Here is a 27,797-nt window from a genome sequence, read left to right as displayed (position 1 = left end):
TTTTTTTTTTTATACAGGGGATTTATTTAAAAAAATACTCTCCTCAACATTTTAACATCACTAATAAAACAGAGAGAGATGACAAAGGCAGGATTGTCAGCTCTTAAAACTTTAAATATAGACCTTGGATACTAGCTGCTTTAAAACAGAAATGAGGAATCTGGAAAGTCTGACCTGCCCCTGTATTGCAGGTTCACATAACCTCCTTTTTGCCTACAATTTAGGCTGCATCACTCCTTTAAAACGAAGAAAACCCCTAGTAGAAATGCAGATGCAGTGGGAGCAGATGATGTGACTGCACTTTCTAACAGAACACCTAATGAGCAAGTACTCAAATCATCAAAGATCAACTGCAAAAAGCAAGCAAACAGTTACAGAAAGTATTCTCAGCCTCATACCACAGCGGAAGCAAAAGTTACCTCTGCCAACTTAAACCCAATTCAGTTGCTATTAAAATATTGACGTCTTAAAGTTTCAGTAATCTAAATATACTTTGTAAAAGTCATGATGATTGCCTTGACATTGAACTGACATGGAACCAGGCCACAGCGTCAGACTTCACTGCAGCCATTATATACAAGGTCTCTGGTTTTGTCTTTGTTGCTGAAACACCAATTCACATCTCTCTCTCTCAAGCTTAGTGGCCAGGTTTGCTCCTCAGCAGGTTTGCAGTTACTTCAAACATGGAAACAACCCATGTACACACCACCACTGCCACCTCTCCCCTCCAGCAGCTCTCTCCTTAGAGGAACCTGCCTGCCACCAGGCCCAGCTCACTCCCACCCTTGCTGGCTGGCTGTACACTGAGAGTGTTCCTCCAGCACAGCCTCACCTCCCCTGTGGGACCACCACACTGAATTCATTCAGTAGGACCCACTAGCTTGAGGACACAATAGCTCCAAAACAGGCTCATTTCACTGGAGGTGGCCGAATGCATCTACAACTTCTGCATTTCTAAGGCAAAGACCATACAAAAATTATAAACACTGTATGGTGATGAAAATACAACTCCTTTGAGATATATGCTTTACACTGGATTTCTATTGCTGCTTCTAAAGACCATCTCCAGTTGTTTCTAGAGATTGGAAGGGAAGAAAGTGAATTTTCTCCTGTTGCAATACGCTTATGAACATGTATAAAAAGTGGTCAAACCCCGATAAGGGTCCCTGCTTCTCATTTATGTACAATAATTTAAATCAGCTCAATACATCTGTAATACCTAAAAAAAAATGGTTTATGATTTGAAGTCCTTCATGCATTATGAGGAAGTTCTGGATTAAAGTGATGGTATATTGGATGTTGCTTCTGTCTGGGACTCTGGTGTCACTCCCCTGTGGAGTCTGTCAAGGATGCAGTTCTCAAATCTTTAGTTTTTTAATGGTATCGAGTCTCTTTTTCAGCAGCTCTCCAATTTCCTGAACTGAGTGATGGTAACTGCTCTGCACCTTCCCTTGCACAGTCTTTGTAAACTTTTTTTCTTCCTGCAAAATGCAAAAGAGAAATCATTCACCCCACAGCAACTGCTTAAATCCTCCCTTTACCTTTCCCCCACCATCTCAAGCGCTAATAAGAAATTCATGAAGCCTACAGTGTAAGTTTACAGAGGGAATGTTGTCAGCACAGAATAAGCAGCACCAGCTCAGCAGCAGTAACTCCTGCAGATACTAGTGTTGCCCAGACAGGGCTGGTAACACATTAACATTTCTTGCTAACTGCTGAAAACATCCTTGTGCAAAATATTTGTGGCTGACACATACAGAGAGAGCAAACTCTGATGCCAAAGCATATAACAGCCATAAGTGCTGTTCCATCAAAGGGTGACCTCATACCAGGATGCCTTCTGCAGACACAGGTAACGCCTGGGAGGCACCACCAAGTAAACCAATCCCATGTCAGAAAACCTAACACCAGTGGCAGGGTTCAACTGGCCCGTCACCAGCATCAACACAATTTAATCCTAATATCTGAACACGAAGACTTCTTCAAAAGCACCTTTTAGCTCTAGACACACAGAGCTGCAAACGCAGCTTCAAATCTGAGCAGAGCGATACACATTGTGTTCATCAGGATTTACTGTCACAATGCCAAACACCAGGACAAATGTTCTCAGCAAACAGGAGAAGCTGCAGATTCCCCCAGATGCTTCTGCTCAAATCCACATGCTAAGTCATTTCTTCCACATCTGCCTTGTGCAGTAGCGTGATGCCAATCAAAGGGAAGAAGAGGCATTTGCTGAGTCAGTGAGGAAACAGGGAAATTAGAGATACATGATTAAAGTGTGTTACCTTTAAAGTGAATCTTGACTTTAAAGTGAAGATTCTTTGATGGTATTAAGAAAACATACCATATAGTTTTTATTTGTATTTGCATTAAATACAGTAAGGAATTTCTTTGCTTTCTATCAGCTTTTGCAGTTTCTTTTATATATGTGTGTATGTATATATATAAATATATATATCTGAGATACTTCTACATCAGCCTCATACAGCAACAAGGGACATTTTAAATCCTGTGCTACGAAATACACAGGCCAATTCAAGTGAAAAAGATACCAGCTGGCTAACACAGGTTCTGTGGGCAGATGTGCAGCTCTGAAACAGATGGGTGCAGCATTTAAATCCTTCCCAATTCAAAGCCTCCAGATCTCCCTTCTAGGCAAACCCAAACACCAGTGCCCTGCAGGCTGAATTTCCCATTTGAGACAAATATACTGGAGACCTGGTTTTGTGTTCTCCCATCCCACAAACCAATACTGGCAAGGAAATAATTCCCCTCTCAAACATTTCACCTGGAACCTGCAATCCTGCTTTGGGAAGAAGCAATGACTCCTCACTCCCCCAAGTATCAGATGATGCCTATTCCACCACTGTCCCACGTTGCACCTTATATCTCCACCTGCCCTTCCAGAGCACCATCAACGAAATCCCAATTCTATGCTTTCCATCACCTTGAGGCTTTTTAGCTAGACTCTCACTATTTCAAAGATGTTTTTAGGATCTCAACCACTGTTTTAAGCAAATACATTCCTAGTAAACATCAAACTGTTAGACAGTATCATTAAGAGTTAAACTTTGTGATAGACAAGTTATCTGACTGCCATGGCTTAAAAACTCCCAAGCTTCCTCATTAAGCCCATGCTTCACACGTCTAAATGCAGCATGAGGTTTGTCATGTGTAGCACCTATCACTCCTGCCTTTGGTTTTCCCTATACAGCTAAGGGCAGGGGAGGAGCTGCCACTTGTTTTTCCATAAAGATCAAGAAATTGTTTCCAGGGAAGTGACTAATCAGCAGTAGGTGAATCTCAAATGCTTCCTGAAATATGTTATTTGCATCTATTCTGCTAAAACACAGATAACAGAGTAACTCGTATCCCAGACGACAAAATAATGTTAAAGTTTTTCTTCACTAATATACTGCACAAAATGGAAAGATTTTAGAATCCCTGTGTTTAGATCTTGTTTTCTGAGATCATTCTGTGCAGTGAGCTGGAGCTGATCAGATGGGGCAAAGTCACTGTGTCACCATGAAAACAAACCCTAACTCAGCACTCTAAACCTCAGCTTTCCAGCAGCCTGGTCCCTAACCTCTGGTTAAGAGCAATTCACTCAATCATAACAGGTTTTTTATTAATTTTCCTCTCTTTTGTTCCTTCCAGTAGATCATTTTTGTGAAAAGCAGCTTTCAACAAAGCCATCCCACAAGTGTGTACATACAGATCATTATCAGTCACACACAAACAATAACACAAGCTCTTACCTGTAAAAGCAGAGTGTCCTTGAGGGACAGCTCTTCAAGTTTTAGTGCAGTCAGAATGATTTCAAGCCCTTTGATGTGATCTATTACATTGGAAGTTAACGTCTGTAGCTCAGTAACGTAATCCAGGAAATGCGTAAATACAGGTGGCTATAAAAACAAATACACAACTTTCGTTTCTAAACACATATTAATGCCCATTCCAATGATGATTCTATATGACAACTATCATTCTACTCCTTCCCCCCAGTGCCAAGCTATAACCCACCCACCTTGACAAGTTTACTATACTGCATTCAAGGCACGAAGGCCTCTGATGCTCTAAACTCTGCTTCCTATTAAAAAGCCTCTCTGACATCAGAGATGTGGCACATCACCATTTAAAAGAGAAAAGGAGTTACAGAAATGAGTAATTTCTCTCAGCAGCCTCTACAAGGCAAAGTTTATGGAAAACACTTTATCAACATGTTATCTATCCTGATTTTTCTTTCAGCAGAGATATGTCATTGGATTGGGGTGGGGGAGAACAGAAAGGAAGATGGTCTCTACCATGGCTAAACTGCTTTCTTTTTTTTTCTTCTTCTTTTTCTGCAGGTTGGATTTAAAAGGTCGAAGGACACTGTCACAGTAACTCGATACCCACAGGGCGATGGAGATCGTCTGGAATAAAGGTACAAATGTTACATGCTGCATTTAACAACCTCATTTTAATGTGCCTACTGGTAAGACAAGCAACAAAACCCTCTGCTTTCATGAGTGACTGAGATAAAAGAAATTTCACTGTGTTTTAGTCCCAACATTTCTCCCCTAAAGCATTCCAAAGAAAAAATACCTCAACAAAGAAGACCAGGTTTTCTAACAGGCTTGGGTGAGTTTTCAAGGTGCCATCTCTGACTTCAATCAAATCACCTTTACATTTATTGAACAAGTCTGAAAAGGAAAAAAGAAAAGCAATATTAAGAACACACAGATCAACTTGAGTGCATTTTCTGCACAAAAGGTATCTCAGTGGAGTGTGCAAAGCTGTCAGAGGACTGACCACTAAGCAGTTAATGATAAATTTGGCCAAAGTCTCTCAGGAAGGTCCAGCTCTCAAGTTTTCTCTCAATTATATTTCTTTACAAACAGTATCTCCACACCATTTATTAGCACACCTGGACCAAGTACCATCAGCTGTTAAGCCTAGGCTGCAGGGTAAGCAAAATGATAGGACATAACATTCTGTGGCATGCAACAGCTTGGTGACCAGTCAAGCCAAGGGGATTCTCAGCCTTGTTCTCAAGTATCATTCAAAGGGGTCTGCAGCTGCATCAACAAACACACTCCATCACATAACTGCAGCACACTCAGCAGCACATCCTCAGAGCACCATGAAGCACTACCTTAGCTACCAGTGGTTATTCTTGAGTTACCATTTACCTGTCAGTCGTTCTACTGAAGACTTGAAACTATTCCCTATCCTCTCCTGGATTTCTGCTGAATCTTCTGGGAAAAGAGAAAGAAAATGTTATAAACTCCAAGTCTGTATTTTCTGCTTCCAGAAAACCAAGAGGCATTTAAATACAGTTTAGTGTTGGCAGTCAAAAGCAAATGCAACTGCTTTCAAAGAGGATCTAGTATTACACCAACATGTATGTACTGTACAAAAATGAAGACTTGCATAAACATTAAATTAAGGCACCATCTCCCAGGCAACTTAGTGTCAGTCAAAAAATTAACAGTCTGGGTCCACATCATCCAGGGCCTAGCAGCGTTCAAACTAAACAGAGACACGTCTCGCTCCCTCCCACCACACATCATGACAATCTGGTTCAGCCCCTGCCCCTCAAACACTTACCTAAGCCATTGGTATCTAGTTCATAAATATCACTAACAAGATAAAACAAGCTAGTCTGGCACTGACAGCTGCCATTGCTGAAGAAGCCAGCCATTCGGGTAGGAGGAGGGCCAAGGACAGGATACTAGGCAAGAAGCAAAGAAAAAGATAAAAGGTGTTGCAGCTTTTCCTTATCCAGAACACAGTGTTTTGTCTCTGGCACATCTCTCAGTCAGATTCATACACTACAAACTCAAGGTCAGTTAAGTGCATTCTGCAGCCTGCTGGACGTTACAAGATGCATTCAGTTTCTCTGCTTGCATTCACGTTCACTTAATATTTGGGGATAGCTTTTTCCTTAATGGGTACCTGAATTTTTTGTTCTAGAAACTTCTTCCCTGAATCCACTGCCACTTCCAGCTGCTGGAGCAGGGATCGGATTGTATCAATCTTGGATGAGACGCCGTTCTCTGCAGTCTTTTCAGAGTTCTTTGGTTGAATAGTGTGACTAAGAGTTGGGAGTCCGCTTACTAGCCTTAAAGTTAAAGACCGGATTCGCAACCACATGGTTTCTTCCTCCAGTGAGAGTTTCTTATGTTCTTCAGAAATGTTCCTAGAGAAAGGCACCAAATGTTTTCAGGCAAATGCTTCAATTGTGCAAAGCAGCTAGCTTCACTCAGGCACAAAAGCCTTCCCAAAGTTATTTAACATTGTATGAAGAGGAAAGAGTGGGCAGAAATTCAGAGAACTGTATTAATATGTCAAAAGGCAGCACTGCTGGAAGTGATGAGTGATGCTTGGTAAGTGTGCAGGTAGCCAGCCCAGGGAACATTCAAATACAGCAGCTCCCCTCAAAGGATTTTCTTTGCCACATGTAAGGAAAAGGTGTGACTCTAGAGCTGAGGGTGTTTCTACTCACCTGTCTTTTGGATCCCAGTTAAACAAGACTGTCAGGTCTCTGTTGTCACGCAAATCTTTCCAAGGAATGTCATCCTCCTCTGGGCTCAGACTCATGGACTTTATACTTTCTTCTAAACTGGCTGATCTGCACGTAAGAACAAGTGACATGAGATCAAACATTTGATCACTGGAAACCAAAAACAGCTCACTAACAGAGCACATTCTCTACACTGTTCAACTCTTCTGATGTCAGAAGTGTTATACATACATCGTACGAGCAAGGACACCAAAGGGCAGAGCAAAGTAGAAGCAGAAAGAGGCAGCACACAGCCCTTTGAGCTGCAAGTGCAACTCACCAAGTCCCACTTGGCCAGTGATCTGCTTAGGCACAAATCTCCCAGTTTTTCCAGGTTCAAGGTGCTGCACTTACATGTTTGCTTCAAGTAAGAGGTCCAAGAGCATCCGCTCTGTGCGAACTTGTGCGAAGTGAAGGGAAGAGTTCAGCCTGTTTCGAAACGCAATGAACTCCGGGATCTTCTCAAATGCACCGTACTTGTAGGCTTGGATGATATATTCTGAGGTCTGGAAGAGAACACACGTTGTTCCTGTATTAGTGACTGCTATACATTCAGAACAACCAGAGTTCAACAAGGCCACTGCCAAGAAACTCCATTTCTGTGGTTGTCATTACCCCAGAGGTACAGAATCTCGCACTTCTGCTTGTCCAAATCACCCCAGCAGTTTTGCTACTTTGAGAACACCCAAATGCTCTACCAGGCAGGTGGTTTACCAACCAAACCAGCACTAAGGTACATCACATTGCTGTCACCACTGAGACTGATAAATACTTAGAGGGGAGAGATGATTTTGGAAGCCTTTTTTGTCTCTCTCTCTGCATTATTCAAATGATTAAATCATTCTTTCATTGTGACAAGTACTTCCAGGCAAAATAAATACACCCCAGATTTTCTAGCACTGACCTGGATGTGCATCATGTGTTACCACAACATAGATTGAAAAGAATTACTCACACATTAGGGTTTTTGTTTCTCTTTTTTATTAAGATTTTTCAGTACAGCATCACAAGGTAACATCACGCAGTGTGTACACATTACAATACAACCTAAACACCAAAGGAAACTGTCAGGGTCCATGGGACAGTTTGCTTCCCTTCTGATGAACTGCAGCAACACAAGGCACACAGCTAGTATTTCACATCAGCCCAGTGATGTGAAGCAGACAAGCACTAGGTTTTAATGAAACTTTCTCCCTGTACAGACAGAGTGAACTATTCATGCTCCCAGTCAAGACAGGCAGCTGCATTTCTTACATCAGAATTACTCCACAGCTGAGAAATTCTGGCAAGTCAAATATTTCCTTCTGAACAAGACTATGAAATGCACTGAGAAGCACAAAAAAAGGCCTCTGTTCAACTCAACTTTATATGGTATTAATAGACCCAACCTATCTGGAAGGCTCTGAGACACCAGAAGCTAGCACTCATAGATGAAAGCCGCTTTTTTTCCTTCCCTCCAAAATCAGGAATGGCATTTAGGCCTGCTCTATCTTTTTATTTCCCCTAAGAAATTTGGTCATTTGCACTATATGGAAAAAATATGCCAAATAGTCAGCAACGTACCCTGTGATAAACAGCCTTGCAGAGTTCATTGTCAGGCTGAGGGCTGCGCTATGGGTGCTAAGTCAACTGCATCCACGTGGTTTTTAAATCCCCATGGGACACGTTGGTGCTCTGTGTGCCTGCAGTATCTGGAGAAATTAAAGACGGACGGACACAAGAAAATTAGAGAGATTACTTGTGATTCTGCATAGTTAAAGGAGGACTATCTCGAGAAAGAGAAAGTTGCCTTTTTAGTTTCGGTTAAATATAGCAATACTGCCTTCTGTTTCCTCCCTGTCCTTGGCATCCTCTCCCAGAGCAGAAATACTATGTCAGGACTGCCCAGCATCCTAGATGGCTGTTACTCATGGGACCCACTCTTAAACAGGATTCACTTCAGGCTGCGAAGTTCAGCAAGTCAGAAGGAAAACTGATTTCTCCAAAGCAAACAGTCTGAATCAGGAGCTGTATTTTTATGCCAGAGCACTTGGTTTATACCCCACACTTCCTGTTGTAGGCAGAGTCCCACGCACAGTGTGCTGCAGGACACGTTCTCTGTGCTGCAGCAGACATTTCAGCTATCTCCAGCATCAGCCTCAAGAGGAGCAGGCAGTATCTCAAATGATGTCAAGAGGTAACTTCTGAAGGACAGTCTTCCTTTAACATTGCAGTTAGATGCTGTTATGGGACTCAAATAGGAAGCTGGTATCAGGACCCTGAGTACAAACGGGCAACCCCAAGTAGAACCACAGCAGCACAGAAACTGGTAGCAGATTCTGACCTGGTGACACGTGGGACATGTTTTATGGTAAAGAACCTCTTTTTTCATCTGCGCTCTTGTCATATCACCATCCTAACTAAGCCCTTCACTTCCTGCAATTTTCACCTTACAGTGAGATAAAAGTACACTTGCTATTTGCCAAATAGTACAGATTTTGATGCATTTCCCAATTAAAATGATCTTAAGGTGATACCAGAAGCATCCAGAACACAAGAGACTTGGCTACCCTGGTCTTTTAGTTGCAATACTGTCTCCAAGATGAAACATGATGCGAGTCTATTCCAGTCACATCCTTATCTTGCAGCATGAAGTACATAAAGCCGATTACACCACTTTGCAGTTTCAACCTTTAAAACTGTAGTAGTGAGGCAGGTCAAACCCCTCAGGATTTCTAGAACACAAATTGAATAGCAATTTCCTGGCAACAGCACTTTGGAATATGGCTGTCTTCATCTGTGTGCAGATGTCGAGCTACTGGAAACAACCAGCTCTTCTCCGCTACAAGCACCATCATTATTCATGCCAAAGAGAATACCTTTCTTCCAAGGTAACCACACCTGACATTACTTCAGCTTGCTTTCCAGGGAAAGATGATTTCTTGATGCTTTACAGTGCAGTGTTCCCAAGCAGACAAATCACATTCAGTAGTTTTTTGGTTCCACTTCTTCCATGTGGCACCCAGCAGTCATGCATTTCATTGGTTCCAGATATGCTTTTCATTAATATCCACCAAATGACTTTTAAAAAAGGGGGGTAAAAAGAAAATCCAACAAATATAAAGCCACTACTACCACAACAGGCACGTAGGAGAAAGCTGCCTGGATCCAGGCCTTCACCACAGCACAAAACATTGCACCCAGGAATCCAAAGACTCTCAGCAAGTAGAATTAGCACTTAAACAATGAGCAAACAAGGGATGCAGACAAGAACGAGTTCCCATTCTACAATCCACGTGCTCTTCCTGCTCACTATAGTAAAATCTGTCAGACACAGGTAATAGCATCTACCTTCCAGGCACAGACAAATGGCAACTGGTATCTTGCATATAGGAATAATGTGGGCTGCCAACACAGCAAGGGTACTTTTCCTGAGGGATTACTGTGTCAGCATCTTTGACATCCCTACTACTCAATACAGACAAGTCCTGTGTTTCTATTTATTGCTGGGATAGTGGGAAAGCAAGCTGTATGGCTGCAAAGCCTTAAGAGCAACTTTGCCTGTGGCTGATGGGCAGAGTTACAACTGGATTGCACCTTTGGTTCTTACAAAGTAAAGAAAAAGTCATTTTCTTCACCTACCTCTCAATAGCGTTCAAACTGTAAAACATAAACATAGAGGATCTACACTTCTCAGAATGGAACTGCCTTGTAAGTTTAAGGGAGATTGTCTGACATGCATATACTTCCCTGCCACAGTTCTGGACTATTTCTGTTTCTATCTGCTCAATTAATTTCCACCAAGCCTCAAAAATGTGGTGTTCTCCTACCTAGCCCATTTTTCATGGATTCCATGGGAATTCTGAAACAGAATCGATATTTTCCCTATGAATGGATCAGGATGTACAGAGTGTACTTCCCAAATAAGATTACTGACAAACACAGTTACTAATCAGCAAGCTGAAGCATGGGAGATGCCACGGCTCAGTGTGCATTTTAGGAAGCACCCCATCTCTTTGGAGGAATTCAGCTACTCTCCACTATCTCTTCCATTCCAGTGCTGAGACTCTCATTCAAGACAACTTTCTTTTCATTCACACCATTTTTAGGGGTGAACTGAATAAAACAGGTAGTTCCCACTAGCTCAAGACCAGGTTTTGCAATTCAATCCTATCACTCCAAAATAATGCAGCTAAGCATGGGCTCTGCTCTGCCTTCAGTGAAGCTCAGACTTCCAGACTGTTTTCCCCCCTCTGAAATCCTCCCACCTTGTTCCTTCTGCTTTCCTTGCCTTTTAAAAGTGATGTGCATTCCCCACTATCCCTGTGTGCCCAAGACAGCCATCACTAGAACATGCAGCTTCAGTGACTGGAACGTAAAGGATTCAAACGTATGCCACAACCATCTTCACTCACTATCCCTGGCTGCTGTATGCCTTTTCAAAGCACTGTAACACCAGGACTTATTTGCCACATGACATTTCACTTCAGTTATTGCATAAAATCACAATCTATTCATTTAAAAGTCAGACCTGTTTTTCTGAGGAGCATTAAAACTGGCTTTCATAAATAGAAAGCTAAAGCAAAGCTCCATGTAACAGTAAGTTACAAATCCTTGTAACGAGAAACACAAGTTGAGGCAACCTTTACTACAAAGTTGCACACTTATTATTCCTCTTAGTTATCTTGTTATCTATCACGACATTTCTGTAAGCCCTTACATTAGGCTTCTGTAAGGCATCTTGACGCACTGCTCTGCTAAAGGACAAAGGGTTCTTTCAACTTACATCTTTCTGGTTGGAGTGGAAAAACCTGAGTGCAAAATTGCAGGATTGGGATGCAGCAGCGTAGTGGCCCAGTGCCTCTGCATAGCGCGTCAGAAGGTAGCTGCAACACAACACAGCACAAGTCAAACACCAGCGCACACAGCCCTGGGGAAACCTGAACTTCAAACACAGCTCTGCAGAGCCCAGCTTTAATGCACAGTCTGGAGATTTAACAGAGATATTAACACTCCTGTTAAAATTCAGGCTTTTAAAATCAGTATGTGGGGGTTCAGAGTTCCTCCACCCACCTTAAATGCGCAAGAGCTTGACTTAGATACCCACAACACACTAAGCAAGGCAAGGCCATTTCATGTGTATGTTTTCACTAGCGCTCCCAAGCTCTGCTGAGCAGTAACACAAGCTGGAACACCAAGCTATGACTGGCATTGAGATATACATTTCACAAACTTCTTTCATATTCCCCCTAGTTAATACTCTGAAAACTCAAACCAGATCAGAACCACACAGGAAAGATCCTCCACAAGAAGGGGAGCACATACAGTAGATATGTCTCTCAAAATTCCAACACACTTTTACAGGATACTGTATGAAAATCTATGATGTGCTAACTTTTGGGAGCAAAGGAAACAGCAGATCTCAGGAGTGATCACTGGAGGGTCACCATCACCCATTATTCTCAGTATATACTACCCACCCGATGGTGTCGTGTTGTATGTGCTTTGCGTCAAGGCTGGAATAGAGCTCTGCAACAGGTTCAAATGCACCAAGCCTGCAGTAGATGCGAATGAGCAGCAATTTAAACTGAGCATTAGAAGGACTATGAGATAATCCTTCTTCTAAAAGGGCCAGGCACTGCCACACAGCTGTCTCTTCACCTGGGGACAAAGACAAAACAGGAATGATGAGAAAGGCACTGAACAGAGCACAATTCACTTTGGCATTGAAGCTTCCTTATGTTACACTCCTCTCATAATGCATTTAAACATGCAGATGGCATTCATCAGCCACACTGCTGCCCTTGAACATAACACCCACTACAGCTGCTCTCCAAGGGAAAGGTGGAGGAGTAACTTCACAGGGAATTTCTAGCTCACATCTCTGCAGAGCACAGCCCTCACACACGAGCTCACTACATGAGGGACCTTCCCTGATGAGTCCTGGACTGTTCAGGATTTCTAGCCTATACATACAGAGCACTCCCAAGCATCATGAAAGAGAGAAGCACAGAGCCAGGAACTCAACACTCCACTGGTGGCCTGCCAGGGACCTGACTACAGATTTACTCAGGCTAAAGACTAAATCTTCATCAGGAAAGACAAAGGCATAAATGACAACTACACTGAAGGATGGGAATACAAACAGTGCCCATGGACAGCCACCACTGGAGACTGACTCTGTGGGACTGGGAGACTAACAGGCAGAGCAGATGTGGAATACAGGAATACTCAACACAGGGCAACAGGTCCCAGCAGAAGGTCCAGAAGCAAGGGATCCAATAGACAAAGTATGTCAGGGAGGGAAAGAAATGCTCTCAAAACACCTCCAATTCCAGAAAGGAGCTGTCAGCATAAGCTGTGCAAAGGCAGAGAAAACATTCCCTACATGGGAAGCTTGAAACAAGCTTCTGAAGACAGCCAGCACTGAGCTACAGGAGTCAAGGCTCTGCCAGGGCTTATATGAATTAATCTGAATAATTAAATCCCTTTAGAGGTCAGTGAGATTCGGATCAAACACCAACCTGATAGAGGGACTCCTGAAATACCTTGTATTGAGGAAAACCCCCACAAAGCTACAGGCCTAAACAAGCCCTGCCAGGTACACACTGGCCACAGGGACACAGCCTCCCTGTCACAGCCATCCAGGGTGGGATTAAGCAAGTCACACTTTCAGGAACATACCTTCCAGCCACAGGTCAAGCAGCAGGTGAACTGCAAGCAGGCAGTAATAGTCTGAGAACTGCAATTCAGTTTTCAAACAAGACTTCCCTAAAAAGAAAGAAGAAAGTTACCCCTGGATTACTGACAGTGCTGTCAGGTGCTTCTCACACTGTCAGTGTTACCGAATGACACAGCTACCTGGCAGATAACCACAGTTTAACATATAAAATCCAGAGCTGTCTTAAAAACTTAAGACAACTGTATACTCATAATGCATTTGCTCATCACATTAGTGGACTTTGGGCCACTTCACATGTTGACATCTGCTGGAAGAAGAAAAGACACTCCTACAACTGCAAGATTTACAAATTAATATCCTTGGGGGTGTATTTGGCCTGTGTACACCAATGGTTAAGCCTGGCTTTGCTTAAAGGCACAGGCAGCTTTGCATAGATACAAATGTGCCATCTGAATGACCCAGCAATGTCTCATCTTTAAGATACATGACTAGAAAGTAAAACAGTTAAAGGAAAAAGATAGTTCAGGTTGTCTCAAGGGTAGAATCATACAGGAGAAAGCAAAGCATTATCAAGCAGCACAAGCAGTGCCACCAGCATTTCTGCTGCTCCATCCCCATGAAAAAGCTCTGCAGTGAACTGCAACATCAGTTTCAAGCTTTTCCTCACCAAACTCCAGTCCATGGCGGTATCTCAACATCAACTCCTGCACCACAGCCAGCTTCTGCTTTTTCTCCATGGCGTGATAGATACCGAGCAACCTGGAGAGCTGCACCACGCACAAGTGCTGCTGCAGGGCCTTGATGTCGCTGGGTAGTGCGAGTTCACCCTCTGCTGCTGCTGATAGAGGGATTACTGCCAGCAACTGGCTGATGAACTGGAAGAGAAACACTGCTGGTGAGTCTGCAGGGCAGCCGGGCATCACTTCCTCCCTTGAATCAAGGTGGAGCTGTCAGCATCAACCCTGCCATCACACTGAATTCATGGTTAAAGAGCTGGCTTCAATGCTTTTTATTTATATATAATTTGAAAGGTGCTGAGCACACAGTTCTGGTTGCATTCAGTAGCTTTTAGGGCATTTCATCAAACAGATGGAGGGGAAAAAATAAATCCCAGGCAACTTTCCAACCCACTGACACACGAGGGAGTTCAAGCACCTGTTAACACTCGCAGTAATAACATACGCAATTAAAATAATGAGTTACTGAAAGGCTTCCCAGCACACTTCCAGGGAATGGTGGGTTTCTATGAGCTGCTACATTTTCTCTCAGCTCTGAAGTCATGCGCTGGCCCCAGTGAGGTCAGCTTTGATTCATGACTTCTGGTTTGAATTCACTTGTAGGAAAAGCAGCCTCTCCTTGTTTACAATGTTAACGGGAGGCAGCAGAGTTCTCACAACACAGAGTCAGGGCTGGACATTGCCCTAAAATCCAACAGTGTTTACAAGCTTCAAACTGAGTTAAAGCCAATGAATTCAGCTTTACTGAAACACAAGAATGGCATCAAATGGATGCCTGAAGAAAAAAGCATGACAAAAAAGCTAGCCAGGAGGAACACCAGGCACCATGCAACAAATTCCAGTTTTCCCCATAGACTTTAATGTAGATTGTGCTTACAAATCTTTTCAGTTTGAGATTCTGCCAAGCTGAGCAAGGTCAAACAAATCACTGGGCCACATGCTCCAATTTATGTCTCTAGGAAATCAAGACTGATAGTCCAGAAATAATTACTGCAACATCTGGTGTGCTAGTGGCCTTGCAAGATCCCCATATTCTTAGCATGACACAAGATGACATATTCACTAGATCAGCAGCAGGTTTAAGGCCAATCAGAACATTTTAGAGCATTTTTTCAAAGTCATGGTTTTATGAGCACTGTGACAAAACTGTTGCCTCAACTTTTAAGTATAATTTCCCTCCCTCCTCCACGTTTAGGATTTATGTCTTGGAAAATTAGGATTAAACCTATTCAGTACTTCAGGGCTACCTTGCAATGGCATCACCATTTCCAGAACTACAGGTTAAATCTCCTTCTGACCACATCTCTTGCCAGCAGGGTAAAACCACACCTTTTAACATAAAACATCATCAGCAACCCATACATACAGGGACTACCATTCTCACTAGCAGTGAGGCTGCAGGAAGAGCCTGCATTAGCAGTTAGAAAGTATTCTAATAAACTAAGATAAACACCACCACTATCTACATTCCATTTCCATATTATCAGCCGCTTCTGGCTGATCCAGGATTCTGTGTCCAGCCCTCCCCAGCTCTGATAACTTCACATAATGGCTCAGAAAAACAATGGGGTGAGTGGCAGGATTCCCAATGGCTGAAGTCACTCAAAGAGCTGCTCATGACTCTGCACAAACAGACTTTAACTGAAAGAGAGCTGGTTGCAGAAAGAGGTTCTGGAAAAGCTGCCACAGGCCTCTGGGTCACCCCTTGATCAGTATCAACGTGTCCACTCATCAGCACTGCAGCAGAACCAAAACATCTCTGTGAGACCCTGTCTACACTGATAAGGGAGCAGATTTTTCCCATTAGACATGTAACTTTAATGGGAAAAACAAGTGATGGATGGGACGGGAAAGAGGAGGATGTCTCTGTAAAACAAGTTACAGCATACAGCAAAGAGAACCCAAAGGGATGACCAGGATGGGCTTTCTATAGTGTTACATTACCCCAGTTTGTAAGCTGTGATCTGTAAACAAAAGTGATGAGAGATTACTCATTTAAAGTGAGTTTATCAGGCAGCTCATCAACTGAACTACAATTCCTAGAGAGCTTTTCACTACAAGATATGGGAATTAAAACAAGACCACCCCAAAGCACCCTGACACCTTCAAACAGTAATAAAAAGGCCAAATGAATCTGACATTAGGTCTGAGAACCCGCAGGATCAAACTCAGTCTCCAGTAGAACTCCTCTGAATGAAATTGCTCAGTGTATTCAGGTGTTCATTGTATTTTCCACACTGCAAAGAGTACTCTGAATCTCACAAAGAAGGTAAAAAAATTGATGTTTCAGGTCTCTGAATATGAACCACAGGTACTTGAAGATAAAGGGATCAGAGCGGAAACAAGCACTGCAGTTCCCACCAGCACTTCTTTAGCTTTCCTTACCTTTGTGTATTGGCTGGATGGGAGGAGATCCACAAATACTTTGAGATCAGTAAAACAGCAGGGTTTGTCCCCAAATTTTTTGAAGTACTGGAACATTAGTTCTTCTGGATCACCTAGGAAAAAGCCAGTTCATCTTTTTAATATGCTCTGTTAAAAGGTGAATCTGTAACATCACTGAACATGAGAAAACTCTGTTAATGCCTTCCCCCCCACCCTTTTGAGAGTACTTCGTGATTAGATAAGACAGCTGCACTACTGCAGATTTTGAGAGGCTCAATGTCTTTGGTAACCAAGGACACATGAAAAAAAAGCCTCAAGAGCTTCATTCAAGCTACTCTGGCAGATAAGAGCTCAGCATAACAGGCCTCTGCTTATCTACCAGCAACTTACTGCTGGATGGAAATACAAAACGAAGTAGTAAGTAGCACAGATGTGGCTCTAATCACATTCTTTCCTTCACCAATTCCCAAAATGTGATTTTTAAATGCAGCGTTTTCAAAAAGTAAAACCTGACGCTACTGCTGAACTGAAAAACTACCCAGAGACCACAGCATGACAGCAGGGCTTTCTACAAAAGCAGTGCATCAGGAATGAGCTTTCCATTGCCATACCAGTGACTGCGTGCTCTTTAGAAAAGCCCTATATAGAAAGGTCCCCTACTTGCCTGTACAAGCCCTGGAGTAGTTGGGAACTATCTGCCCTTCTTCAAAGCTCATCTTCTAATTCTTTCAAAACTCTACATACAAACAACAGCACATACATTTCCATAACAGAAATTGTATTTAACTCAGTGATTTAGCAAAGAGCTTGTTCTGAGTTTGCGATCTCTCCAAAAGATTAATTCACCACCCACTTTAAGTGGCTCTTACCTAGTTTATACTCATCATTACAACCTCTGTATCGCAAACGTCTGATCAGCTCCAGCTGAGCTAAATATGGTCCCCGAAGCGGCCGAGAGCTCTTAGATTCTTCTGTTATCCTCTCTTCTATAAATTTCACAGCTTGCTCTATAGAATAGTGTACCTCTCCTTCCAAAGAGCTGTGCAGGTAAAGAGACAAAAGGTTCTTTGATTTTTCCCACTGATAACATGTGTTCAGCACATTCCTCTTAAGGCAATCTGGCATGATGGATTCTTTAACTTATCACCATGTAAAGTTCTATCACCATGGAAGAGTTCTATAGAGTATAAACCACTATTTAAACAGTGCTTTCCAATAAACTATTGCCAGGATCCAACACAGAGTAGGAAGGACACATCATTTAGGGTCTGATGTCAAGAAGTCATCCGAAAGACACAGATGGTGTGGTGCTGAATATATGAATGGAAACAATTCACAAAGGAAAACCAATCAACAGTAAAGCTGTCAACTTACTGCTCTTCTTCTGGTGGAGGTGTCCAGGATTCATCAATGAGTTGAAACACTGAATCAAAGTAAGTTATATAAAACTGCCAATCATCTGAGCTGAAACAAAAATCAGGCACAGGACAAAGTTTAGGGAATTGCCGGAACAGTAACTCACTGCTAAAACTGCATTCCTTGCAAAAGCTGGATTTAAGGAATAGCCATATTCGTAATAAGAAAAAACAACTGTAGTAAGAATCATTTCTCCTCAAAAAGGTCTCGCATCTTACGAGCCATCATCATCCTGAATTCTTGAAGTGGATTAAAGGAAACAATTTCAATACAGAATTGAGGCAAGCTACAAACTCTCCTCTTAACATTCATATTCCAATCAGAGCACATTAATATCCCCAAAATGCTAAGGCAAAAATTTCTCTTCTGTGTTTAACTCACAGCTAAATACAAAAAGCAAACAACAAATCTCTCTTGACAGCTCCAAGAGACAGATTCATTCATATCAGTATGCTCCCTCCTGATCCATCTGCTCAAAGCATTTCCCAGGATGAAGTCTGGCCAAGTGAGAGAAATGAGGTTCCAGAAAATTAAATGTAAATGTAGCTCTCCTCCTTTCCCACCATGAAAGAGAGCTGCACCAGCAGCACGGACTTTAGAAACAAGGAGGTAAACACAATTTGACTGCATTAACGTATTGCTAAAGTCAGCCTTCAGAAAGAAGCAACTGACCCTCCCTGTCACCACATCCTTTATCATTCCATCCTTCTGCAAACATTTGGAAATGCTTTGAGATCCTCCGATGTTCTCCTGGTTTAACCACCATTTACAAACCCACTGAACAAGGCAATTCACAGCCAGGCAGGAATTTTTCTCCGACTTTTTTGGAATAGAAATATAATCTCACTTTTTCAGCAGCAGCCTTCTCGACAGCGCGTTGCACTCTGGCCACCTACACAGCTTCTTGTACATTGCCATACACTTGTTCTCACGGCTTTGGAGCTCACTTGTCAGCTTCTCTACATTAAAAACAGAAGGGCAAGTTTTATTTAATCAATGCATTTCCTTCTCTACTTTCTGTAGAAAGCTTCTTATTATAGCCCAGGATGCAAATCAGTAAGTGTAAAAGAAGAGAGGCCCTCAAAGGATAGAAAGGACAAATCTCCTATGGAAGCTTTTATATCCCAATTCCTTAAAACTGCGAGTGCATTTTAATCACCAGAAAACCCTCAAAAAAGTAAGATATTAGCAACCTCTTTGGAAGATGGCAGCTACAAACAAATATGCTATCAATTTACTACTGCTAAGCACACTGCTGCTAAGTTCATCAGCAAATAACACTTATATACCATAATCAGGTGGGTAAAACCAGCTTGCACAAGAGCACCTCCACAGTTTGCATCAATGTTTGAAACTGATGCCAAGAGTCAGGCTTCTTACAGCTTTCTTACTTTTTTGGGGCAGTGGACAAGCCTGAAGCAAAGGAGAACTTGCTGTGCCCTCCACACAACTCTGATGATTAATAGACAGAATAAGTTACCTCCCAGTTTTCCTCTCACAACATCTAAGGCTTCCTTATACTTCTCCAGACGTTCCAGAATCATGTAGTACAGCTCGACCTTAAAAGAAAGATTAGAGTGCAATGAAATTTGCTAGTAAAACAAGACGCAGGTGTGCCAAGAAATAAAGGGGCTTGTGTTCCTGTCATTAGAAGAGGAGATAGCCAGGCCTGCAAAGCTATCTTTAGCATCCCAGAGGGTGGAGCATGCAGGAATTTAGGTCTTTTTTCCATTCTCGGTCCTGCAGTTTCTCCTGAGGCCTCCCAGGGAGCAAAATCAAATACTTCATCAGTCACATCAAGTGCCAAAATATTTCCTTGGCCACATGATTCCAAATCCCCCTCAACCCTCTGCTCCTTCTGTCCCATTACATTCACATTGACGTCCAGAACACTACTGATTGTTATCTTGGAAAATGGTTACAATAATCAACTTCTTTTAACAGTGCATTCCTTCAGTAATGTCCAATCAAGCTGAAAGTATCTGCAAGCCTTACTTCAGCCTCAGCTTCAATCTTATCCTCCTTCACCATCTTCTCCACCATTCTCTCAGCTAGTGGCAAAAACATCGTCTTTGAGAGGTTTTCATCCTGGGCTGAAATAGACTGAAGGAAAGAGTTATTGGACCAGCTCAGCCGCTTCATGGGTTGTCCTTCCCATTGCTTTTCCCACATTAAAAGAGGAAAAATCCCACCCAGGTGCTCCAGTTCCCCTCTCCCTACCCCACACACTCAGAGCTGCCATGTGCCCAGTGCAGGGAGCACTGCTTTGTTAGAAGGCAGCACCTAAAACTACTGACACACAGAAAACCTTACTCTTGATTTCATTGTCCGCACTTATGCATCCAGGCACACAATACCCACAGCAGGTAACATACAGCAAGAACACAGCATTGTTTTCCATTCCACAGTGGTTTAGAGAAGGTGTTTAATGCCCCCATGCTTATTTTGTATTTGGCCAACACTTTTGGGCTGCCTGAACAGTGCCCAGATCTGCTATCATCATCAGCAGCACAGCCAATCTGCTGTCTATTCCTGCAGACACTCTGCAGTCTTAAAGAGATGCTAAACTCAGAGCTCTCATTTCTTTCCTCCTAGAGCCTTTGTAACCTAGTTGGAGAGGAACAGTTCTGACTCAGGAGCTGCAGATATCTGAGGTTCTATTCATGAGCTAACTAAAAAGACAGTCCAGAGAGAGAGGAGAATTCAAGTTACATAAATGTGGTAAGGCAGACCAGTTATTTTGCTTTATTGAAACACTACAGCATTCACTTTGGACCACATCAATAGTGCTACTTGAGGAGAGCTCAGTCCTTCTCCCAGCATCATACAGATACATTCAACACCACATTTTACTTAAAATAATCCCCAATATTTTCACTCAGAACATTTCTATATTTGCACCTGCAGCAAAAGTCAACTCATTTGCAATTCTGTACACACCTGCATAATCAGGCTCATCACAGACCAAAAATAGTAAGGATTTTTGGGTACAATCTTATAAAGTGCCATTCCAGCCTGAAAAATATAAGGCAAAGTTTCATCATTCCTGAAACATCTCTTTTCACAAGCTTTCATGACAAACACAAGTTAAGCAGCAATGATGGCAGAAGACAACACAGAACTAGCAACTACACGGGAGGACTTTTATTAGCCTATGAGCCCTTCCATCCTAACAGACTTTGCTAAAGAAGAAAAGAGGGTGAAAATGTTTTGAAGTACTCTGTGTAGGTCTGACAGGGAACAGCAATGAGCATGTGCACATACGACTGCCTAAACAGATGCCAGCTTTAATTATAAGTGGTATCTACATGAGGAAGCAGAAAACTTACTCTTTAGGAAACAGCTATTTCCAGTGCTGATTTGCACTAGAATGTTCACTCAGTGCTAAAAGGCACAGCAAACCACACGCCTCCCTCATGTAAGCAACAGACCCTCAATACTCATGTCATACATACACATTCAGACACCTGAAACATGAGGTCACCTGTACATGCAAAGCTGTGGTTAAAAGCAAAGGTTGAGCTGAAAGCTTGAATGCATCAAACCAGAGCCAAAGTACTGAAGATTTTCTAGCCTGATACAGAGTAATTCACACATTTTTCTCACAAATTTCAGTGCCTGTATATAATGAGGAACAACACTTTTACCTATATAAAATCTGTATTAAGTATAAGAAACTACATATAATACAGTACACTAACAGATGCACTTGTGTGCCTATCTCCTGACTGCGGACTGCATTTTCCAGTCCTTTCAAATGAAATACCCCAGGACACTGAGGCTTATTTTCACTCTCCAATCAGTCAGCATCCACACACTCTGCATCTCTAAGTCCTTCAGTCGAGTGCACAGGCCAGTCTGGAACATCCTACTCTGCCAATGTCTGGGTAACTTAACTAGATACATGTTTATATGACGCTTTAAACATATAAAAAGTCATATAAATGTTAAATATTGTTATTTATCTGTGTAAGAGGGCATTTTTTCCACTTGTGGTTGTAGATAGGAGCACAATTAACATAGTCCCATCTCTGAAATTTACATTGTGTTATGAGGCTTGTCATTCCATGTACATTAATAACTTAGCTTTCACCTACAGCTTGAACTCAAACAGCATGCAAGCTGGGCTACAATGGAGGGTAACACTTCTGCTCAATATATTCCTTTAGTTATTTGCACAAAAATTTAAGTCACCTTAACACAGTGGGAACAAGAGGGAGTTTAGGACTTATTTACTCAGCTCTCTGTGCTTTTTTATGCAGAAGAGTGAACACACATGGTTTGAAAACAATCTTCCATTTATAGGCATTCTCTAGGCACCTAATTTGAAAGGGATGAAAACAAAACTAACCAGCATGACACTGTTCTGCCAGCTGAGATGTACTTAAAGGAAGTGCTTTTTAATTTGCCTTCACTGAATTACAACCAATACAAGCCTAGTTAGATATTAGATTACAGACGTAAGAGCATGAACAACATTCCTCTTCCCAAACGTAAAACTAAGGAGCAAATCAAGTCTGAAACACGGATCAGAAAATCTGGCCACATCTTTTTCTATCTACTCCAGAATTCCTTTATAATACACTGCTCATACATAACCACTGGACTGTTCAAGACAGACCGATAAAAACCAACATATTCTATCAGACCACACACACAAAAGGCACAACTTTTGTCCTAACCCACAAAAGGAAAAGAAATCATTTTGTCTTCAGATAACCCACCCCTCAAATAATAGCCTTTTAAGCCTTTCTGTAAAAAATAAGAGAGTCTAACCTCTGCATTAACCCAGCTGAGCTTTCTGGAAGCTGACTTGTGATTAACAGTAGCATATACAGAAAAAGACACCTTAAAATGACCAGAATACAAACTGTTGATCATACCTGTTGCATCTTCTTGTATTCACCAACCCTGGCGTAGGCCATGAAGAGGTGGGAGTGATACTCTTCACTGTTGGGAACCTTCTTTACAGCTGCCTCATAAAGTTTAGTTACCAGTTCCGCTAAACCAAACCCAGATGCTTGAGTTAAGACAAATTTGGGAGTAATCTTAAAGCACAGCTACCTAGAGATAACATCAGTGATACTCTGAACTGTAATTTAATTACACTCATCAACCACAGAAAGGGCTCTCCCTCCCAAGACCCCAAACACTACATACATCAGGCAAAGGAGCAAAGTGCTTACAAAGCCCAAACCAACCTCAAACCAGAGTTAACAGCAACAACTGAACTGCTTGGAAGCACTGAAGTCTTTTTCTTAAGAAAGTGAATCTATTTTGGAGCATTAAACTGAATTAAGATGCTGCTCCTGGCAGAATGACTGCTCCACATGAATTCTGTGCCAAAACACAGAACATTTTCAGAACCTAATATCAAATCAGTTTAGCTTATCACAGGTTTACTTATGTTAGTCATATCCTGTTATTTCCCAATTGCTTATTTTAGCACTCTTAACAAGTAAAATACTTTTTAATAGTATGTTTTAATACTAGGTCTGTCATGACTAAGTTCTTATGGTATTGTAATATACAAAACTTTGACATTTTCATCCTTCCAGAGCTGATTTTCTTATACAATCATATCTCAGTGTAGTATTAGAAAACTAAATGCAATTTGTCTTTCACACATTTTACATGTCCTCAACACACATACATAAACCATCTAATCACAATTTTCTTGCAGGACTGAAAGTGGAAGTGCCTGACACCCACTACTTCCTTTCTGAGTTATAAACCTAAAAGTTAGAAATCTGAGCTTAATGCTTATGCAAGTTTAGAATCACCAAAAGGTTTTTGACATCTTTATATTGAAATCACACATACAGAGAAAACATTTCATATTATTCAAGAAACGATGCTTCAACTCCACGTATACCTGCACACATAGAAAGAAGCTAGGAGAGCACGAGCAACTGCTGTACTGCAGACTGATGCCCAATACCCATTTCTAAAGAAGTTGTTTCACTCCATTGCCATTGCTCCAGCAATTCAACTACAAAGGTTACTACCACCAGCAAGAACCACAAGAAGCTGCCAGAAACAACAACTGTTTAGAGCTGCAGATAAGCAGGGTGACACACTTTTAGAAGCATATAAATAAGTATGATTTTTAAGAGGGAAAGGAGAAAGCTTACGTCTGTGCATCTCCCGGTAAAGGATGGTGAGCGCCTGCAAGGAATTATCATCTGTGGGTTCAAGTGCTGCTACTTCTTGTGCCAGAGCATACGCTTCATCCTGCTTGCCAGTCCTCTGCAAGCCAATTGCCTTCAGAACCTATCGACACAACACAGAGGCAGCTGTTAGGAGCATAGCTGGCAGTTACCAGTGAAAACCCTCTCATTCCTGGTGGGGAGAATCTTTGCCCAACCACCTCATTACTTCTACAGACCTTCAGGCTTTATTAGGCTTCTAATCCATATGGTATAGAGGAAAACTTCCAAATGCAAGCTGTATCAATAGTGTGGCTTTGCATTTCTTTAACAGACATCCAGGCTGCTCTAAGGCATCAGCCACCACTCAGCTCTTCCAGCCTGCACACTGAAAACTGACCAGACCTGCCCACATGATATGGTGTGGACTAGAACAGCCCCAGATGTTCCTGAGGGTTCAGGAAACACCCTGGTCTCTGGAAGATCCTGGACACCACCACGCCTCAGAGCTACACTCACCAAAGGAGGTCTGCACCACAATCACACTTACCTTTGCACAGTGAAGATCCTTGTGTTTTTTGAGCAGCTTATCTGCTTGCTGGATTGCCATTTTATTATTGCCATTGTCGAGATAATCTGCAGAAGAACAACATATACAGCATTACACCAGAACACAAGACCATTCTGGAAAGCTACCTCCAGTTTTACTGTGGAGTATGTGCTATAGGCCAGTAGTGCAAACCCCATTTCCCTTGTACAATTACTACTAAGCCTAACATTCAGGAAACATGTCACTTTGTAGATGAAGTATTCATCTGCTGTACCAGTTTTAGTCATTCAAACAAACAAGCTTTTGTAATTACTCCACACAGATCATTACAGCAACAAAAGAGACATAACAGAACGGGTTCTGCAGCAACAGCTCTTTGCTAGCAATGATGCTGAGCCTCTTGGCTTCAGCCAAAGCTGGAGTTCATTTGGTGTGCCTTTGGGAGACTTTCAATGACTTTTAACAGGCAGCAGGTTGGAAACTGAGCACTCAACATCTATCAAAGCATTAAGTGAGTAAACCTACTTGTCCACAAGCTCCATACCTCAGGCAGAGCAAATCTGTCCCCTAACAGAGCATCACTATTCTTTCACTAGAATGGCTTTTATTTCCTGGGGGAGATCCCGCTGTCGAGTAAAGCTTCAGCTGCAGAAACCCCAAACCCCGGCCTCAAGACTATTTTCTCCTTTATTCAGCTCAGTGTTCACCACTGAGCACATCATCACGTCACTGTACAATTACAAGCAATTTTAGATTAGAACATGACCCCTATATGCCTCCCCTTCCTCAAAAACTAACCAAAACCTAGCAGAAAAAGCATAGCTGCACCTGAGATGCCAACAGGGAAAGGTCTGCTCGCATTTGTCCTGGCCTCTCCCCACCAAACTGAACAGAGCCAACACCAGGTAATTAAAATTACATTGACATCTTTTTCTCATCAAGTCTGTAGTTCTCATTATGAAAACACTCTTTTACCGAGGTGACCTTAGTAATTCCTGGGATATGGCGCAAAGTGTGCATCTATACTGATGAGATTTATATCCAGCAGTTTCAACATTTGCTTCCATGGCCGAGTAAGTGCTGCAGATTTAATGTAGAGCTAATTGGCCTCCTGGGACCATGCAGACAAAACCTCAAACAAGGCAGCCTGCCCACACCAACCAAAACAAAATGCTGCAGCATGAAATATAGTTTGAAGCTGTAAGACATTGTCTGCCCATGGGTTAGATGGCTGTTTTAATTGAGAAAGCCTGTGCATCATCTTCAACATCAAAACTTAAGCAGGGATTTCTCAGTGAAGAGGTTCCAGACCCGTGGAACACAACATTCTGGTCATGTCTTCATACACCAGCAGAGACTTTGTGATTTAAGGATCTGTGTTGCACAGCCGACACACAAATTATGCTCACACATGCTTGCACTGCCTGTCTTGGACTGTTTAACAACTGTACTGATAACATCTCCACTTCAGCTCTCTTAAAGTAAATCAAATAAACCACAAACTTCTCTAAACTGCAGCAGAATAAAGAGACTGTATTTTGCTAACAACAAGTAAGTTTGTTGGAAGCCAAAGCACTGGCAACTTCCAAAGGAATTCGAGTGAAAGGGAAAGCAACTTCAGCCTACATTAGCTGCAAGTCTGGAGGTGGAGATGTTCAGTGGCTGGAAAGGCAACATGTGAATGAACCTCCCGGTGAAGGGAGAACAAGATGGAAGATAAATGTAGCTGTCGAGGAAACATGAGCAACCAGGCACATGCTGCAAACCCACAACACTGGTTTAAGTCAAGAATCACAGCCTTCAGCCTCACACTGCACATGTCGAGGTTGTGACTTTTGTGAAGTCCTGTATTTCCCTCTTGAGGACACACACTTTAGTTTCGGGTGTGCAGCACCAAAGCCTGGATTCCAACCTTACACTGCAGATAATCCTTTCTAGAACTAGCAGAAAGCTCTTTTAAAGCTGTCTCTGAAAGGAATACAGTAAAATACATCTCAGCATCATCTACTTTAATGTCGGTTGCGTTTACCAAGCTTTTTCTTTTCAGAATGCTTAAAGATGTTACACAGGTTATAACACAAAGAATCATACATTGCTAAAAATGGCATGTACAGAAAACTCTTAAAACTGTTACATAAAGACAAACCACGCTGCTGCACTCATGATTACGGGGCGTATTTTAAGACAGCTGCATGTTTACTCTTTTAACCAAACACAACTATCCCCCTCCACCTCACTGGAACCATCACGGATGCAAGTCTATAACCGCACCATTCTCACAGCAGAGGACATTCCTGAAGCATCCCAAATGAGGGCAGCTCTCCACCTTTGGAGGAAGAGTTATTTTCTTCTAGTGTCGAAAGAAGTTGAGAACATCTTCCTAAATCTCTGTCCAATCCTCAGTTTTAGAGAATAAATGACATTGTAGCCCGGGGAAGTATTTTTCTTCTCTCTTTCCCTATATTTGCATACACAGAGCCAAGCTTCCCTCCAGTCTCTTAAGCAATCCCAATTACATGTAACACCCTTAGAAATACTGGGGAAAGCTTAATACAGGAGGTTTCTTAACAAGACCATCTTTTAACTACTTCGCTCTTGTCTCCCAATTAACTTCCATAACGCCGTAATTAACCTGTGCCACAGCACTTCAAAATACAACTTTAAGGTACCCACGACTGCCCTTGCTCCTTTTATGAACTAATCCTTTTCCAACTTCTCTGCAGCAAGAAACAAACGCCGACCAGAGTTGCACTGACTGAAAGAGACGCAGATACCCCCCCTCCCCATGGATACTGCCCCTCCACGTATCACCCCGGACCCGGGGGTCCGGCCGGGGATCCCCCTGAAGGAAGCGCCGCTGCCCGCAAGAAGATGCACAGCGGGGACGGACCCCGGGCCCCCCCGGTCCCACCAAACTCCCGCTTCCAGCCCCGGGAGGGAGCCGGGACCGACCCGCACCCCCACGGGCTCACCGGGGCAGCGGCGGGAAGGACGCGGGACGGCGGGAGGCTCCTCCGGAGGGAGCAGCCGGGACCGGGGCCGCACTCCCCGTCACCCGCCGAGCGGAGCGCGGGGCTCGCCCGCCGCCGGGGATGGAGCGGGAGAGGCGGGCGGGGGGGCGGCGGGGCCCGCCAGAGCAGCCAGCGAGCGCTCGCCGGGCCCGGCCCCTCCGCGCCGTGCCCAGAGGCCGCCGGGTGGCTCGGGGCAGCACCGCGATACCGCGGCGGCAAGGCCGGGAGCTGGGCCGGGGGCTCGCGGGGTCCGTACCGTAGATGGGCCGCAGGCGCCGGTCGTTGGGGTCCTGCACATGGCCCCGCGCCGCCATGATGAGAGCGCAGAACCGCAGTGCGCA

General features: G+C 42.9%; 1 protein-coding gene across 2 annotated transcripts; it reads right to left on the bottom strand.

The window, feature by feature from the left end:
* Positions 1–891: 891 nt before the first annotated feature.
* Positions 892–27,783, bottom strand: NAA25 (N-alpha-acetyltransferase 25, NatB auxiliary subunit). 2 transcript variants are annotated; one of them, XM_080628714.1, is made up of 24 exons: positions 27,713–27,783; positions 24,446–24,531; positions 23,881–24,019; positions 22,630–22,748; positions 20,687–20,761; positions 19,742–19,849; positions 19,227–19,305; positions 18,594–18,705; positions 17,705–17,794; positions 17,200–17,369; positions 16,331–16,443; positions 13,876–14,083; positions 13,211–13,297; positions 12,007–12,187; positions 11,313–11,412; positions 6,902–7,053; positions 6,491–6,616; positions 5,941–6,184; positions 5,593–5,716; positions 5,175–5,240; positions 4,588–4,685; positions 4,305–4,415; positions 3,759–3,905; positions 892–1,481 (listed from the first exon to the last, which is right to left on the bottom strand). In XM_080628714.1, exons 1-24 carry the CDS (start codon positions 27,768–27,770, stop codon positions 1,359–1,361), a joined length of 2,916 nt encoding a protein of 971 aa, XP_080484840.1. In that variant the 5' UTR covers positions 27,771–27,783; the 3' UTR covers positions 892–1,358. The 2 variants fall into 2 exon arrangements, with proteins under 2 accessions (XP_080484840.1, XP_080484841.1); XM_080628715.1 differs by lacking the exon at positions 20,687–20,761.
* Positions 27,784–27,797: the final 14 nt, after the last annotated feature.

Source organism: Psittacula echo (genome assembly GCF_963264785.1).
Source record: "Psittacula echo genome assembly, chromosome: 13".
NCBI lineage: Eukaryota > Metazoa > Chordata > Aves > Psittaciformes > Psittacidae > Psittacula > Psittacula echo.
This window is presented reverse-complemented; position numbering and strand designations above follow the sequence as displayed.